General features: G+C 45.1%; 2 protein-coding genes across 3 annotated transcripts in view; both read right to left on the minus strand.

The window, feature by feature from the left end:
- Window positions 1-11656, minus strand: part of LOC115544039 (transforming growth factor-beta receptor-associated protein 1) — a 13572-nt gene extending 1916 nt beyond the window's left edge. The window contains exons 1-8 of the mRNA XM_030356795.1: window positions 10637-11656; window positions 9874-10068; window positions 9232-9386; window positions 8314-8396; window positions 7562-7930; window positions 598-655; window positions 375-515; window positions 17-163 (exon numbers count right to left, since the gene is read on the minus strand). Of these exons, the coding sequence (XP_030212655.1) occupies window positions 17-163; window positions 375-515; window positions 598-655; window positions 7562-7930; window positions 8314-8396; window positions 9232-9386; window positions 9874-10068; window positions 10637-11366 (1878 nt within the window). The 5' untranslated portion in view covers window positions 11367-11656. The remainder of the gene's footprint in view (window positions 1-16; window positions 164-374; window positions 516-597; window positions 656-7561; window positions 7931-8313; window positions 8397-9231; window positions 9387-9873; window positions 10069-10636) is intronic.
- Window positions 11657-11968: 312 nt separating this feature from the next.
- Window positions 11969-16466, minus strand: fhl5 (four and a half LIM domains 5). Of its 2 annotated transcripts, none has more exons than XM_030356797.1 (6): window positions 16311-16446; window positions 15789-15972; window positions 15353-15527; window positions 14394-14563; window positions 13548-13734; window positions 11969-12988 (listed from the first exon to the last, which is right to left on the minus strand). In XM_030356797.1, the coding sequence occupies exons 2-6, from the start codon at window positions 15948-15950 to the stop codon at window positions 12837-12839; spliced, it is 846 nt and encodes a 281-aa protein (XP_030212657.1). In that variant the 5' UTR covers window positions 15951-15972; window positions 16311-16446; the 3' UTR covers window positions 11969-12836. The 2 variants fall into 2 exon arrangements, with proteins under 2 accessions (XP_030212657.1, XP_030212656.1); XM_030356796.1 differs by having other exon boundaries at window positions 12258-12988; window positions 15789-15969; window positions 16311-16466.
- Window positions 16467-17688: the final 1222 nt, after the last annotated feature.

A 17688-nucleotide genomic window follows, 5' to 3' on the forward strand; every position in this document is an offset into this window, starting at 1 on the left:
GCGTGCTCACTCCTACCTCTGATTTCTCCTTGTTTATCAAGAACTCAAGATAAAACAGAGAGGCCTGTGGGTAGTTTTTCAAAAACTTGAGGATTTCTTCTGCCCCAAATGAGTTTTGATCGTTATTCTCCTGTTGATGTTTGGTGAAGATTTGAACTCCCACCTTTTCAAAAAAATATTGAATAGTTTAAGTACATTGATGGCAGATGTCAAGAGGCACAACTTGAATCGTGTGTGATTTCTTTTTTGTTGAGGGCTTATGTTGCATTGTATCAACTGAGAAGGTTTATTTGGTAACTTTGAACGCTGGGATTTTTTTCTTTTTGAACAACTGCGCCCTCTGTTGGCGGTGTTAGAACTATGCAGCAAAGCACCTCTTGATTCTTTTGAAGAGCCCACTCCGCAAACATCCACACCACATCGATATCCTGCGTGGTGAGAGTGGACACTATGTGCTCATACACGTCTGGGCAGGAGGGGTCCTCAAAGTGGCCATCTGCGATTTTCACCCACGTCTGGTAAAACAATCGCACGACTTTCAATGAGAGAATACGTTTCAACTTCTTTGGTATATTTAGAGAAAAAAACAATTCCTACCTTGATTGCTTTAACGTGATTGCCATGGCTTTGGTAGAGCATACCTAGTACAAAATATCTAACAAAAAATACATTGCATTATATTTGTTAGAGTAAATAATCGTTTTATATCAATTGAGCAAATAACAGCAAAATATATATGCACAAACATTACAGCTGATCAAAAAAAAGACAGATCCAATTTCATAGGCCTGCAGTTGCATCCTCAAATCTGTCGAGATGTTTTGTAGCAGTAGTCCATGATGACCTCATACACATACACATACACACACCCACACACACGCACCCGCACACGCACCCGCACCCACACACACACACACACACACACACACACACACACACACACACACACACACACACACACACACACACACACACACACAACCTCTTGCAGGCAGACTCAGAATCTTGAGCCCATTTATTAGGGAACAGGTGTTATCGGGATTCCATCACTGCATTCCCAGAATCCTGCATTGTGAAAGTCTTCCCTTTTTTTTTTAAATGTACAATGCCATTTTATTCTACATACAAAACAACCGTAGTATTTTTCAGGAGTCCACGACCACCCTGCCCGTTTTGACACACAAAAGTAATTTGACACTTCTGGGATGAGCCAATGATTCATCTGTTTGGAAGGTTTTGTTGGAGACAAACAAAGAATCTTCAGGCAACAGATGTGACAGCTGTGACTGCTCTCTCTCTCCTTCGTCTGCTGGGTCCTCTGTGTTTGCCTACCTGCTACAGGTAGCCAGTGGGCGGGGCTGAGAGGCTTGTCAGCTGATGAGGTGCACCTGTGAAGGTCTGCCACGCAGGCTTTAGCCAGTCTCTCTCTCTTTCCACAGAGGCAGGTGGGCTTGGGTTCTGTTTAGAGTGGTTCCTTGGGTTTGGACCTTTGGATTGGTTCCATGTTTTGTTTTATGTTAACACTATTCAACATCCCCACAGCACACTTTCCACTGCCCATATACATAGGCTAGTCGAAAGAATTGTGTGTTTGGTGGTCAGTAGTTCAGTTGGTTGGTCACATATGTTGGTTTGCTGTTCAGGTTTGGTTTGTTGCATTTTGTTTGGGTATTTCCAACATGGTAAAGATGGTTTGTTGTTCCCAGTATCTGTTTTTTCTGTCTGGGTAAGTTTCCTCCGTTCTGGCTCGGTCGGTCCTTGTGATTTTGGTACTGGTTTTCTGTCCAAACCATATAATCGCACATTTTCTAATCTTCCATACGCTACACTAATCCCTTTACAGATTTCATGATACTTACTTTATTCTAATAAATAACTTTATCCCTTATCATGCGTGGATCCCGATCTTTGCTCTGACCCGAGCCTCGTCTTAATGCAGCCAAGGAGATGGAAGAGCGTTATGAATAATTATTAGATGATTGTGTTGTACAATGAAAGACAGTAAAGATTCAATATGAATGGCAAAATAAGGATGGGATTTTATTTGAACAATAAAATATGTGTTGGGCAAATTATAGAGAGGCTGAGATTATAGATTTCATATTCAAAAGGCGAAGGGGTGAAAAAATGTAAGAAATATATTTAAGAAATATAGGCCTACTCAAAGCCCAAATCATTGATATCATACCCTATCCAATAATAAAGAAATTTGAATTTGAATGGTAACAATTCCGTTAAATCCTCGTCCTCGTTTTGATAGTCTCACTCATGGCCGATCAGTGTGTTCTTTCTGATTAGCTCTTAATTGAGATCACCTGTCACGCACCCCTTTATTTAAGGTGAACACAATGGGTTTGGTTTACTTTTCGCATCGGCCTGTGTCAATCGAGGTTGAGTTTAGTGAGGGTTGAAAGTTTTCACTCTAGATTGCAGATCACTATTGTCACTTTATACAAACTGAAAGTATGCGTTGTTGCGTGTTTGTTTTTGTGGGCATTTGACTGAACAGCCCAGACAAATATTGCTACCAACATGGCACTTCGAAACAGACCACCGCAGTGAGTAAAAGTTATTTTCCTTTATTAAATGTTGACGTTTTTGGGCTGTCTCCTCAGACACAAGCCATCAGTATCCCTGCTCTTTGCACCTTGACATGCATGTCGCCGCTGTTTGTTAACCTAGCTTTGCTGATTTGTATCTTGTGATGTGTGTGTGTTTTTCTTAACAGGTGTTAGATGACTGACAAGATCTATGGGGGGGCCCCCTTTGGGGCCCCCCCCATACCAACTTAGTCTTCAAAGGAATCTAGTGCCATGGGACGCCAGTGTCTTCAAAACATCCTCGGAATACATGTGTATGAATGGTCCACCGAAGGGTTGATCTGGAAGCCACCACGGTCCACGCAGTAATCTGCTGCGTGGGCCGTAGTGGCTTCCAGAGCCATCTTTCGGTCTTGGTCAGGATTTGTTACAGTTGCCCTTCAATGTAGCAGGCTCCGGGTTTCTGAAGAAGCCTGCTTTACGTAGCATTGGAGTACAAATATTGTGCAAAATGCTCATGTAATTGCACTAGCACTGGTAACCTGTAGATTAGCTTAGTTTAACGTCATTCCGTGCTGTCTCTTGTCAAATGTGTGGCTTACTTTAAGTCCACAAGGCCCTCTGGTAAACCACGTTGGAACACCCCTGGACAAGGTGATTAGTCACTGGGTGTGTGCTAAAGTTTTGTTCCATTTTTCACTAGTTGGTTAAGGTTTGGTAGAATTGTTTGGATGCTAGCGACGTGATGGCGTATGTACAAGAGCCTACCGTGGACAGGCCACAGTTGCGACGGCCACGGCCAGATGGCCTAGTGTGAGTGCAACCTTGATTGCATTTGTATACTGTTTACCATTGGCTGTTTATGCAATTTGGCTTAATTCATCCGCTGTAAAGCTGCATTTGACTATTCCAGGGTCGTTTTGTACAGGCTTTCAATTGACCATGTTGACTAGTTTGTGGGAAGTTTTTTCTTTTTTTTACCCTTGCTTACAATCCAACGGTTGCCACCACTTATGCAACTGGGCTGTGAACCTTGCAATTCTAGTTGCATATTTGTACACGCAAGCTTGTCCATTTCTATCGCCATCACTAACCCTAGCTTCAGCATTTCCTTGTAGGCCGTTAGCTGACTTGTGTATTGGAGCGATGATTTGGGTATTTTAAGATGCTTGAAAACCTAAAATAAAGCAAAATGCGTGTGGTGTGCAAGAGCCAATTTGTTGGCTTGCAGTAGTCGAGGAGTTGCCGTAGGTTGTAAGCCATCTGGAGGTTGTGGCAATGGAGGCTTGTGGTAGATCTGCCATCCAAGAAAGGTTAATTCTTCTGAAGCATGATTAATAGTTTAGTAAATTGAATCTATTCATATAGAACTATAAAATCCAAGACTGCAGCCAGTAACTTGGATCGTAATATGTGGAAAGTATTAATAGTCTTCATTTGTAACAACAGAATAATTAACATGACTAACTGGGTTTCTTCCATTTTCTAACTAGGGGGACTTGACTGGTGAGTCTACTGGATTAATCAGTAGCGGTACTTTGCCCAACAGATTTGATGGCATGACTACAGGGTGACAAAGACAATTATTCCCTGCCTATCAAAAGAGACTTCTAAAACGTATCTGCTAGAACAGTTCCTATACTTTTTGTATAATTTGGTCATGCTGCAAATTTACTTTTTGTAGTTGCTCCATATTTAGTTCTTTGACAGCCTCACCTGCTAGCAAAGTCTATTCAAATCGGCTAAATATAATGAACTAAATTAATAGCCATGAAATGTTGTCACTCATACTAATGGCAAATACCCTCTTTCAGTTGGTGGTTCAACACTGATCTCTCTCTATGAGGGAGAGCTCACAAGTAAATTACACGAATGTCCTGGAGCAATTGGGAATACACTTTTATTTAGTCTACCTGACATCTTTGAACTATAGGTCACCTAACCCAAACTTTTCACTCTTGTTAGGTTGTCCTTTTCTCTTGTTTTAACCCGACAGGGCTGAAAATATCAACATTTCAGGTATTCCGTTTGGATAATGTGCAAAACTTGTGGCTTCACTAATAAAATAAATTAACGAATGTATTTTTCTTAATGTGGTTAAACTATTTAAAGATTTGTATGCAAAATATTTCTGCTCAATTTGTGGTCAATTTTTTAGTTAGATAAAACACAACTATGGGTTAAAGGTATTTGCTTTGGGCATCTTTTCATATTTTTAGAATCTAGCTCCATTGCCGTTAGAAATGGTGTCTCCCAGTACTGCAAAGTGCTTCCACAAGTTTAAAAAAGAATGGGCAGAAAAGGAACTGCCAACTAAATCTATTTAACATGGGTAGAATGTTTGCATGGAAGCTCTTGGCTGCTGGTTCCCAATACAGCTCCACTGTTAGCCTGTGACCTTGCGTTTAACTTTTTTGGACTTTTGGTGACTTTCACAAAAGAGAAATTAACTGGTTAATACAATAAACAAGACATTTGAAACTTCAGCTACATTTTTATGACATGTTTGTCAGGTGATAACTATGTACCTGTGACCGCATATCATGGTACCATTTTGAACTGTTTTGTGGATATTGCATTAAATCCATATGCTTGAAACTTTTCAATAATGCATATCAACGAAACGATGGAATGAAATAAATAGTTCAAGCAATTTGTGGGACTTGGCTGCTTTTACATTATTACTCATTTTGGGGGTTATTTCAGTCTCTCCAACCTGCAGGTCGTGCGGTCGACTCTATTAATGCAGGCTATGTGGAAAATGCGCCGACTTTGGCTCAGCCTAGCTCCGCCTCTTCCGCTACGTAGCTAAGATGGCTGCCGTTGAGTACGGGGAGTGTCCTTCGATCCACACTTCAGGATTAGCCCGTTTTGAGTACGGCATCCGGGTCCTTGGAAGTATACTTTTTTTCGCCGGATCTGAATTGGAACGTACTGCGTACTCAAATGTTGGCTAGTAAGTACGGACAGTACGGGTATTGGAACACGGCACAGGTTCGAGCGTGTGCATGGGTTGAATTGCCTGTGTCTCACGCCGAATGCATGAGACATAAGTATGTTACCACTGTACTTGCGTGACACAAACCAGCACCGCAAACGTTCTCTCCCGCTTGAGATTACGTCTTTCTTTATAGATTCATGGGTCTGATTCGCCGATTTCCCATGCTGATATCCTCGGAGATTCTCGGGCATCTTCGACAATTTGGCTATAGATGTCTCATTACACGCTAAATAATATAATTATAGCCTAATTATATATATAGGCAATATATATAATTATGCAATATATATATATATATATATATATATATATATATATATATATATATATATATATATATATATATATATATATATATATATATGGATATATATATATATAGATATGGATATATATATATATATATATATATATATATATATATATATATATATATATATATATATATATATATATATATATATATATATATATATATACAGGGTGCGATTTGTGAAAAAACCAGAGGGGGGGATAATTTTGAGAGACATTTTATTCAGGAAAAATAACCACACAACAGTGTGAAAACTAATGAAAACAGTTGATCTTTTGACCTTGTGTATCTAAACCTTACACTTAGGCTCCATAACGTAGGCGGTAGGCCTATTTTGAACGTGAACTTAACCACTGCATTTGCAGAAATATTTTCTCATAGCTAATATTGTTTTTAAATGTAAAAAAATATTATTTTTTTTTCCCGATATCAGTTCAACAGAAAATATGAAATACCACAATGTGCTTTCAAGACGTTTTTTTTTTTTTTTATGGGTTAATCGGGTAGACTATAGGTCAGACTACGAAAACAGTCCGCTCTGATGACGCACTTCAGCCTCTTTTTTTTGCTTTCCTGTTGGCGGATCGATAGCAGCGTGGTGACCCTGCTTCAACCACATCTCTGCAAATCTGCGGGCCGGGAAGGAGGCAACATCTGGTGCATTTACAGAGATGAAAAGCAGATTGTGCAGTGTGGAAACATTCATTCTGTTTCTGCCATCTGTAAAAATGTGGTTCATGGCGCTGAAAACTCTTTCACAATCGGCTGTGGACACTAGGAGCGTGGAGACAGCGGTGAGAACTTTGCGCATGCTCTCTCCTGTGACACCGTGACATTTAAACTCATGGAACTCCTTCAGGAGTATGGGACTGGTTGCGGCCTCAACAGCAAGAGTTTTGTGTATGGCGAGAAGTTTTTCATCGCCGTAGAGGATGCGCTCGTCTTCATCAGATGGCCAGTTTGATGGATTTAGAGCGGCGGCGGCAGAGATTATCCCGTTGTCATCCAGCCTGCGCTCACGCGTGACGCCTCTGACTCGCTCCCGGTAGATCAAAATCGCAGCGCAATCAAAATGAAGACGGACCCTGTGTATTTTGGTTGTTAATTATTACGATGTAATGGTGAAAATACTTTGGGTGGGGGGGATAATTTTTATCCCCACCGAGGATAAAAATAATTCAGCAGAGGGTAGGACGTGTAAACCAGAGGGGGGGATAATCCCCACCATCCCCACCGGCAAATCGCACCCTGTATATATACATATAGCATTTGTGTTTTTGGCATAAACATAACTAGGGTGCACTGTACTATCTGCGCACACCCTTTCTGAAGCCTCGCTCTCTCTCTCTGTCCCTCCCTCTCTCTCTTTCTCTCTCTCGTACCGTTTTGTGGAGCACGTTAATTGTCTTAGAACACTCCCATTCAGAATGCATTAGTTTACATTTCGTTCTGTGTAACACGCAAAAAGTCGGACTATCGTGCTCTGGAACACGCTTCAATAGATTAACGTTCGTGCGCAGGAGCACGCAATCGCGTGATACCGTGTTGCACACACACACACACACACACACACACACACACACACACACACACACACACACACACACACACACACACACACACACACACACACACACACACACACACACACACACACACACACACACACACACACACAATACAGAATAAATACTCTGTTATCCAAACCTGTTGTGGTGCTCCAGAACCGAGACGCAGCGATCCAGCCTGCAGGCGTTGGGCGAGGCCACGAGCTGCCTCAGCGACTCCCCCTCCCCGGCAGCGCCCTGCTCCGCGTAGACCCTCAGCAGCACGCAATCAACCGCCTCCCTGGGGCCTCCCCGTCCCGTCGCCCTGGCAACGGCCAGGTAGTCGGCCAGGAAGTCCAGGTAGAGCCGGTAAGCGGCGGCGTCTTCTCGCTGCAGGCGCGCCAGATCTGCTACCTCCTCCTGACCCACCGTTGTTTCCCCGCGCCGGGAGACCAAACCTCGGTCCCCCAGGCAGGGCCTCATGTCAGGGTACAGGCTGATTATCTCTCTGGGGTCCAGGTCACCGGCTCTTAACAACAGAAATCAAAGCATGTGTTTGTGGTGGTAGTCACTAGATCACAAGCTGAGCCACCACCTAAGAGGGCAGAATGAATGTTAACGTTATTAAACAGTTAAATCTTACTGTCTGACTAAATCAACACAAATCCTACTTTTATACAGAGTTTAGAGTCATATGCTTATGTGTAATTAATGTTTTCATGTTGAATGTGTCTTCGTTATACTTTCTTGTTTGAGAATATTTCCGATGATGTCCTTTTGGTTACTTACAAGAAAGGGCTTGACAATTTTTTTTACATTTTAAATTTCAAAAATAAAAAGCATTATCGTGATAATCATGTCTTCCAGCTCCCGTTTATAATGCCTGCACTACGTTGTGTGTTTCTCCCTCACATGAACAGCTCCTTGGCTGCATCGAAGGCCCGCTGGTTGAACTGATGCACACCCGCCAGATAGGAGATGTCCTTATGCAGCTCCTGCAGAGGTGAGGAGGGAACGCACACATTCACCACGCAGATCACATTAAGCAAAGCCCATTCCTCCTCCTTTTCATTTCATTGCATGTTTATTTCCCCTTGATTCAACGACGAAGGCGTAAGAGGAGCCTGATGCAGCCTGTCATCAAACTATGAATAACCAATCGCGTCAGGCAAGGCTCTCCCACCCCTCCCCCTCCACCCCCTCACCCAGAGCATAAATAATGCGCGAGTTTGGGTATTAAAGTCGAGCGGCTTTCTGCCTCAAACATCTGACCTGTAACCTGAGATATCAGGGAGATTACACCGAATCTTAGCCACCATCTGGTGCACTCTCAGCCCCCTCTCTGATCCGGCCAAGACACACCTACTGCACCGAACCCGCCAGAGCGTAAAGTCCTCTAGTGGGGCGGATTAATCTGTCGTGCAGTAATGGAATATTAAATTCTTACATTGTAGTACCACTCCTGCTGCTTTTTTTAACGGCGTACCTAGTAGGCACGCCAGAGCTCCGTGGACTTATGTTTGCATGGTTAATACGCTGGTGAATTTAGAACCGCGTTGGGAAATATGTTTGAGTCTTTCTGAGAAGTGTAAATGAAATGACATAGTGTATTATCCCTCCATCCACCCGACTGAGATAGTGTAACATCACTTTCATTATGTAGAGTCTCAGATTTACATTTTTCATCATTCCTTCCTCTGCCGGCCATCTGTTGGCTCCGGATTCCGTTCTGCCCACACAGTGAATACCATTTCACTGTTCAGTCGTTTTGGTCTGACTGTCGCTTGAAACTCAGTCAAAAAATGATATGCATGTTGGACTTTGTTTCACCTCATAGGAGTGTTGTGGGAGATGGCTTTGAACCCCGTCCAGCAGGAACAAGGCCTCGTCCAGTCTCTGGCAGATCACCAGAGCCTGGACCTGCTCCTGTAACGGCACCAGAGACAGAGCCCAGATCTGCCTGTCCGTGAAAACCAGCACGCCCTCTGAGCCCCACATGGAGAGGGAGAGAGAGGAATAAATCATCTCAGGGGAGAGGAAGAGAGAAAGAGGAGGTTTTTATTTCTACCTGCACAACTTTATGCATCACATAATTGTATCTTCCATTTGCTTGTTTAACTATTTTGTATTCATTATCACTTATTATCACAATTATCACTGTGCGTTTTAGATGTTGTTCAATTAACCTGGTCTTCGTCTGCAAAATACAAAATGTTCTACTGCACATTTGATCATAAAACACTTAAACCAAGGCTCTCTTTTAGCTTTGACAAACAACTGTCGACCCTAAGTATTAAGACACTAAACACCAAACCAACACAGACCCATCAACGGCATAATGCATTTGATTATGTACTGTGTATGTGTTTCCCAGGTCCACCAGGGAGGCGGGATGGTGACATGTGCCCCCCCATCAGGGGATTAGTAGTGTTAGCAGCCTTGGATCCATGCGCGGAGCGCGCGTGTGTGTACCTGGCCCCGGCGCCAGGCCCCGGGCCCCGTCCAGAGCCACCGTCTGTTTGAGCGTGTGATCCAGCAGGCTGTAGACAGACAGTCCTCGGGGCTGCAGGGCCAGGATGTAGGGGAAGCAGACGGCAGCTGCCAGCACCTCCCGGGGCCACGGCAGGGGAGGGCGCTGGCAGGTCCCTGTGCTCATCACAAACATGCCTGGGGGCGTGGAAGGGAGAAAGGAAACTAAATGGAGAATGATGCTTTCGTACTAAACTGATCCACAGGGGGGTTGGAAGGATGCTTCTGTATGCTAGAGCCAGGCTCCATGAATTGCCATCCCCCTGGCCGAACACATTTCACGGATCGCCGCTTTGAATGTGAAGCGGGAGAGTGTGGTCATTTTTACTGTTACTGTTACCGAAAAAATTCGGTAACAGACATTTTGTTTACGCGCCTCTTGACCCTCTTGAAAATCGACGTTGTTCCTTACAGCCTCACGACTGTTATTAAACCTACATAGTGCTTCGTAAAGTTAAAAAGTTAAGCAATCTGCCTCTTCTGACATCACAACAGGGCGGGTCCACCTAGATGTGTGCTAGATAGACAAGTCTACCAGCCTGCCCACGTTGCTCATCTATCCGTCATACATCTAGGTGGACACGCCAACTTGTGATGTCAGAAGAGGCCGATTTTCCAAACAGCTTGTAACGGCTAATCACACTCACACCTGGTGGTATAATATGGCACCTTTAATCTTTTTGAGTTTCTGAAAAACAAATTGTACCTAAGGATCCAGGGGCGTCGAGCAGGAACTCGCCACCCCCCGTGGGGACCACCATGGCCCCCTGGCGCCTGCTGCGGTCGTGGGGGAACAGCTCCAACATGCTCCCAGCGTGGTAGTCAACGAGGTGGTACCGGTCGACGGTGGCTATGCAGACACAGGATCCGTCCACCGCCAGGGACACGGGGTCCTGGGGCAGCGGCACCTCCCGCAGGACCTCCCAGCGGTCCACCCACACTGCGTGGATCCGCACCAACTTCCTCCTGCTGGAGGCGGTGATCAGCTCCACGCTGTCTCCCTCGCGGCGGCAGGGGGTCCGTGGGGTTGAGGAGGAAGAGGAGGAGGGGCGGCGGACGCACACCTCCATGCAGGAGCTGTGCTGGATGGCCTTCAGGCCGGGGACGGGCTCCAACGAGAACATGTTGAGAGCCGTGACGCACTGCTCCCACAGAACCAGGAGATGGTTGAGGAGCGGCACGCTCCGCAGCTGTTTGATGGGGCTGCTGGGGCCGAGCTTCCTCGTCCTGCATTCCCGGGCCTGGGCCTGGGCCGGGGCCTGGGCCTGGGCCGGGGCCTGGGTCTGGTCGAGGGTGAGATGCTGGACCGTTGAGTCTCCGGTCCCCACGTAAATGTTGCGGTCGGAGCACTCGAGGCACTGGATGCAGTATTTATTGTCTTTTGGGCCGGCTTGTTTAGTATAGATATGGGTTTGCGTGAAAGCTATTGCAGCCATTGTGAATAAGTATGGTTGGTGATTAAATCATCTGAGGCTGAAAAAAGGTCCTACATTTTTGATTACCTTTATTCTACGCAATAAAAAATAAATGCAGCTTAATAGCCTTGTAAACTGGTGGCACAGGCAGTGATCAATCACAAAAACTAAGTATCTACTACCTCTACAAAGGAAACGTGGATAAACACAGCTGTACCTTGGTATTGTTGTCCAAGTGTTCTTCCTCAGTGTCAGTAAGTGTCAGTTTATTAACTGTTCAGTTAGTCGGACCTGCCCATGTGACCGACCCGGGGAGGAAGTGTGCGGGTCAGCGTTTTGAGCCTCTAAGCCCAGCCTCCAAGGACAGTTGCACAACTCATCCAAGAGTGTGGCACATTTCTTTACAAGGATATAAAAAAACTCTGGCTGAAGGGTTCACACGAATTCCCGATTTGGCAATTCACAATTCATCTGGGCTAGCGTTAGCCTCGATGCTATCAGCAGATGGATTGTTTACAAGGTAAAAGTCCAGAGTCCAAATCTAAATGTGTTTTGAAGATGTTGTACAGCTATTTTTATGTTTTGTAATAAAACACCACCAGACAAGACACAGCAGACGTCTGCTTTTTTAAATCACTTTTTAATTGATTTTCTAAAGGGTAAATAAAAACAGTCTGGGGAGAAAAACATCAAACCCTTGTGTACCGATACATTTAATACACTTAATTATGGTTCTGCAAATTAACTTTAACCGCCAGGGGCAATGCCTTTTAACTAACTAACCCCCCTTAACTAAAACATTTTTCTCATTGCACTGTATAATAATAATAATCTATAGGGCCCAATACAACGTTCCTATCACTCCTCCATAGGATACTTATAGAAACATGTTCACATCGATAATGAAGCCAATTAGCTGTGACCATACTGTGCATTTTATTGATTAAAAGACAGAGGCATACAGAAAACTCCATTTCAATTCCTGCGGTAATCTAAATAGGCTCCTTTATCTAATAAATGCGGTGCAGTCTTGAATAGAGATTGCTTCAATAAAGAGAAATGCATTTCAGACCTTCCCAAGGCAAGGGGATGAAGGGTGTGCTTGTTTATGCTACAAGCGTAAGAGGAGGAAGAAATCAATTTGAGCACCTCACTATTATCCATGAAGTGGCTGTGTATCGAGACCCAGGGGTTTATATTTCATCTCGGGCTGGAAGACTACATCAGCTTCTCTCTCTCTGCACTTTTGAAAAGCTTTCTCCCAATAACTTGTGACATACGAGTAGGCATGTGCACCACTGTGAAACGGGCCTATCCTAACAATCAAATGTGTTTTCCTTCAACGATCGCAATGAGAGCTTGACTAGTTTGGGGAGAGTACACAAAAGAGACAGGAAACACAGAAGGAGATTAAGAAGAAAAACAGTTTCTGATTCTGATAAGTGATCTGATCAAGATTGCACCACCCCTTTCCTCATCCTCTCAACGAGGTCACTTCTCCCTGCCGCAGTCGGCGCACAGGATGTTGTCTCGCTGGGTGTGGAAGCCCCGCCCCACCAGAGACACGGAGCACAGCGTGCACGTGAAACACTCGCTGTGCCACTGGCGCTCCTCGAAGGAGACGTACTTGGCCCCGGCCAGACCTGCAGGAGGAGGAGACGCATGTGCAGACACACACACACACACACACACACACACACACACACACACACACACACACACACACACACACACACACACACACACACACACACACACACACACACACACACAGACACACACACACAGACGCAAACACACAGACACGCACACACACACAAACACACACACACACATGCACAGATTTGCACATGAACAAACACACACACACACACACACACACACACACACACACACACACACACACACACACACACACACACAGACACACACACACACACACACACACAGACGCAAACACACAGACACGCACACACACACAAACACACACACACATGCACAGATTTGCACATGAACAAACACACACACACACACACACACACACACACACACACACACACACACACACACACACACACACACACACACGTGTGTGTGTTTGTGTGACATTTGTCAGAGATTTGCTTATATTTGTCAGAGATTTCCACACAATTAAAAAACGCCACATAACAAGAGTTTCCCTGGGAGGTGTTGGTGACTCACTGGTGATGGCCTTGGTGCAGCCCACACACTTCTTGGCGAAGAGGTTGCTGAAGCAGTCCAGGCAGTAGGGGAAGTTCTCCCGGGAGGTGAAGCGCTTCCCAGACAGGGGCTTCTTGCAGCCGATACACAGGAAGCAGTCCCGGTGCCAGGGCTTCTCCTGGTAGGTCACCCCGCCTACGGTGATGGCCTGGAGGAGGGCAGGGAGACACAGTGCATACACTGTATACACCCACGCAGAGGTATGGGTGCACCCACAAACACGCACAATTACCTGCGCTACTACACAAACGCAAACACATTGCGGCCCACCTCATTCACGATGTGAATGTGTGCAGGAATATACGCGTGTATGAAGTTACCCAACCACCTTTGCCCGCACACCATTTGCACAATACACACACACACACACAAAACACGCACACACACATAACATACACTAACAAACAAAGTCAGATTTGCCGAGAACACTTCATAAACACACATGCATAAATGCACATGGTGCACATGCAACTAAATCCACACACACCCACTCACATGCACCCGTACACACACTCTCACAGACACACACACACACACACACACACACACACACACACACACACACACACACACACACACACACACACACACACACACACACACACACACACACACACACACATACACACGTGCACGCTACACTAATCCACACCTAAAAGACACATCAATTCACTTCTGTCCACATCTTAAATGTTGTTACGCAGTCTGGGACTAAGCTCAGACTATGAGGGAATGTCTGCAACAATAAACACAAGATAAAAAAAGGGAAAAAACAAACAAAAACAACTGCCGGATTTCCTTTCTTACTTTCTTACAAGCGCAGCACTGGTAGGCAAACTGCTTCTCAAAGCAGGGCACACAGAAGTAACCGGTGTCTTTGGGGATGAAGGACTTGGTTCCTATTGGCTGCCGGCACCGGTTGCACTGGAAGCAGGTCTCGTGCCAGCTGCTCCCCTTGTACTCCATTTTGCGAGAACCTGGCGGACGAGTAAACGAAAAAAAAGAAAGCTTTAGTCAGCATGCGGCTCCTGGATGAAAGGCACGCTTTAGAGACAGACCCCCCCCCCCCCCCCCCCCCCCCGACACACACACACACACACTCACACACACACACTCGCTGCTGTCAAGGTGCTGAGAATAATGGTGCTAAGTGTGTAAGCTGTGGCTGGATGAACGAATGAAAGGATGACGTAGGTCTGCCTCATTATTCTTTGAAGTACCTGTCTTGGAAACCCAGGAAGGACGTAAAAGCACTAAGTTCATTGATCCCTGGGGACATTCCCTTCCCTTGTCCTAGAAACGCACCGTTCAGGTCAAAGTGCTGGATAAGCTTTATGCTATGCTGCTTTACACGAGTATAGTTTATTATGTGTTAACATGGTGGCTGAAAGAGTAGCTTGGTTGCATGGCTTCTGTCAATGTAACTGCTATTATTGCTTCTGTAAAGGGACGTTTACAGTTTAGAATAGAGCAAGTTTTCAACATCCGGCCTTCAATGTCTTCCTTTTACATCTCTTCATTGCCCTCATCTTCTCACCTCCATCGTCTTCGTAACCTCATTATAATCTTCATCCTCATCCTCATCTTCCTCATTCTTGTCTTCTCCTCATCATCGCCATCATTCTCAGCATCATCATACATATCGTCATCATCACCGACAACAACACATTTCCCAATTATCCTCGTTCCATCCTTATCTTGTTCATCCTCATCACCACCATTATCACCATGATCCCCATGCATCTCACCACCCTCACGCTCCATACCTGGCATGATGGTCTTCTTGCAGGTGGTGCACTTGGAGGAGTACTCGTGGGAGTAGCATTCGGTACACAGGAGCTGGTTGTCCTTTGCAGCGAAGGCCTTTTCCACCAGAGAGCGGCTGCACTTGGCACAATTGAAGCACTGCTCATGCCAGTGGCGGTCTTTGTAGGAGAGGTCCTGTCAGTGTCAGAGCAGGTATCGTGCAGTTTTACCGGTGGTTGGTGCAGAGATGGATAAGCTGTTGGACAACATCTCAGCATGACCTCGGATGGTACGGATGGTGATGATAAGGATGGAGTAAGGGGATAAGGTGTGCACTATGATGACCTGGGGGCTACCAGGTGACAAAAAAACAGTACTTTAGCTCTTTTTCAGCACTCAGCACTTCGGCAATTTATTTTTCTGTTCACTGAAAGCATGGAAATCATAGCTCTTTACTTTGCTGTTGCATCCAATCGGCGCCGTGCATTCGGCACAGCAGTTGGAGAACAGGCTCTCATAGCACTTAGTGCAGTACTCTGTGTCCTCCTTCGTCACATACTTGTTCCCCAGCAGGGAGCCTTTGCAGTAATGGCAGTCAAAGCGCTCGGCGGCTGACATGTCGCCTCTTTTCGCTCAGCTGCTTGCTCCGAAAACGGTGAGGAAAAATCACAGGAACGGTTAAAAGCCCTATAATAGCACCCCCCCCTTCTCTGCAATCAGCATCCAAGCAACCGCCCCCGATCTCCACGCCTCCCTTTACCACCCTCATCCCCCGCCACACACACACACACACACACACACACACACACACACACACACACACACACACCGAACCTGCTTTACACACTCACCGAACCTGCTTTGACGTTACAGCAGTCAAAAGTTCAAAATGCAGTCTTTCCTCACTCTTCTCTTTAAAAGCATGAGAATTACTGCAGAGGGGTGCTTTGATGGAGCAATGGAAGGAGGAGCTCTTACCTCCTAGGTGATGTTCAGTCAAGGATGAGAGGACTGGAGGAGGTGGGTGACCGGCTGGAGACCCTGGGACAGACACAGCCACAGGGGTGGGGAAGAGAGAGGGGCTAGGGCAGCAGGATTATGGGGATGAATTCATGGGCGGGGGTAACCTCTATAAATACTCTACCTCTTATTAGCCTTGACTCTCTGGGGAGACTGGACATGCATGCAAGCCATTCTGGACCTTTTATGGGAGTGACTGGTCGCTACTGCGTTTGTATTGATTGAATCAGTGTTCTGGCAGGATGTTGGGTGGGTGTGTGGGTTTATTTCTGAGAAAAAGCGTGATCCTGATTCATGATTGCCTTATCGCTAAAATCCAATCACGATTTTACTCATCACATATCAAAAATATATAATAATATAATAAAATAATCTGAAATATTAATTAGCGTGCTGATTCTCAACATTAAGTAGTTTAGTCACGAGACATTAAAGTTTATTAAAAATAAATTCAAATTTGATAAGACTCAACTGTGAGCCAATGCGTACACCAACCAGATGGATGAAGATGGCTGGTGGAGAGCCATGTCAGTGGCTTATTAGGAATCAAAGAGTGCATGCAACTATGTTGGCACACCACTCAAGGGCTTGACACAATGACAATACCATCGTTCATGTTTTCACATGAGTATGTTTTTTAGCTCTGCAGATGTCAGTGAAATTACCACAAAAGAAAAGGGTATAATTGAGTGGGAGGAAATTATGCCAATTTTGTTCTTGAAAGGTTTTAAAATCTGGGCAAGATTTCTCTTTCAAAGTTGATACATTTTTGTTTTTGGCATGTCTTGAGCGAAATATATTTCTGTTGAAATAAATGTTAAGCAGCCAATATTACTGGTGACAAATAAAACGAGAAGAATATGTATGTATGACACCCCCCATCCCCACACACACATACAAACACACTCACACACACACACACACACACACACACACACACACACACACACACACACACACACACACACACACACACACACACACACACACACACACACACACACACACCGACAGACAAACACACTGCACCGTACAAAGAATGGTCCATTGCCCCACTTATTTTCTTACAAATGCAAATCTTGATCATGATCTGGCTCAGGGCCAACTAATTCCAGCGGCATCTCAGGGAGCGCGGCCGTATCGGCTTGCAAGACAATCAGGAGGCTGACATTCGTAAAAATAGCCCAGCAAAATTACCAGCCGTGGATCCCAGTGTCCTAATCCTTCATGCATACACCCACACACACACACACACACACACACACACACACACACACACACACACACACACAAACACACACATGCATGGACGTGTACAAAAAAATTCACACATAGA

This window comes from Gadus morhua, chromosome 5 (genome assembly GCF_902167405.1).
Source record: "Gadus morhua chromosome 5, gadMor3.0, whole genome shotgun sequence".
In the NCBI taxonomy this organism is placed as follows: Eukaryota; Metazoa; Chordata; class Actinopteri; order Gadiformes; family Gadidae; genus Gadus; species Gadus morhua.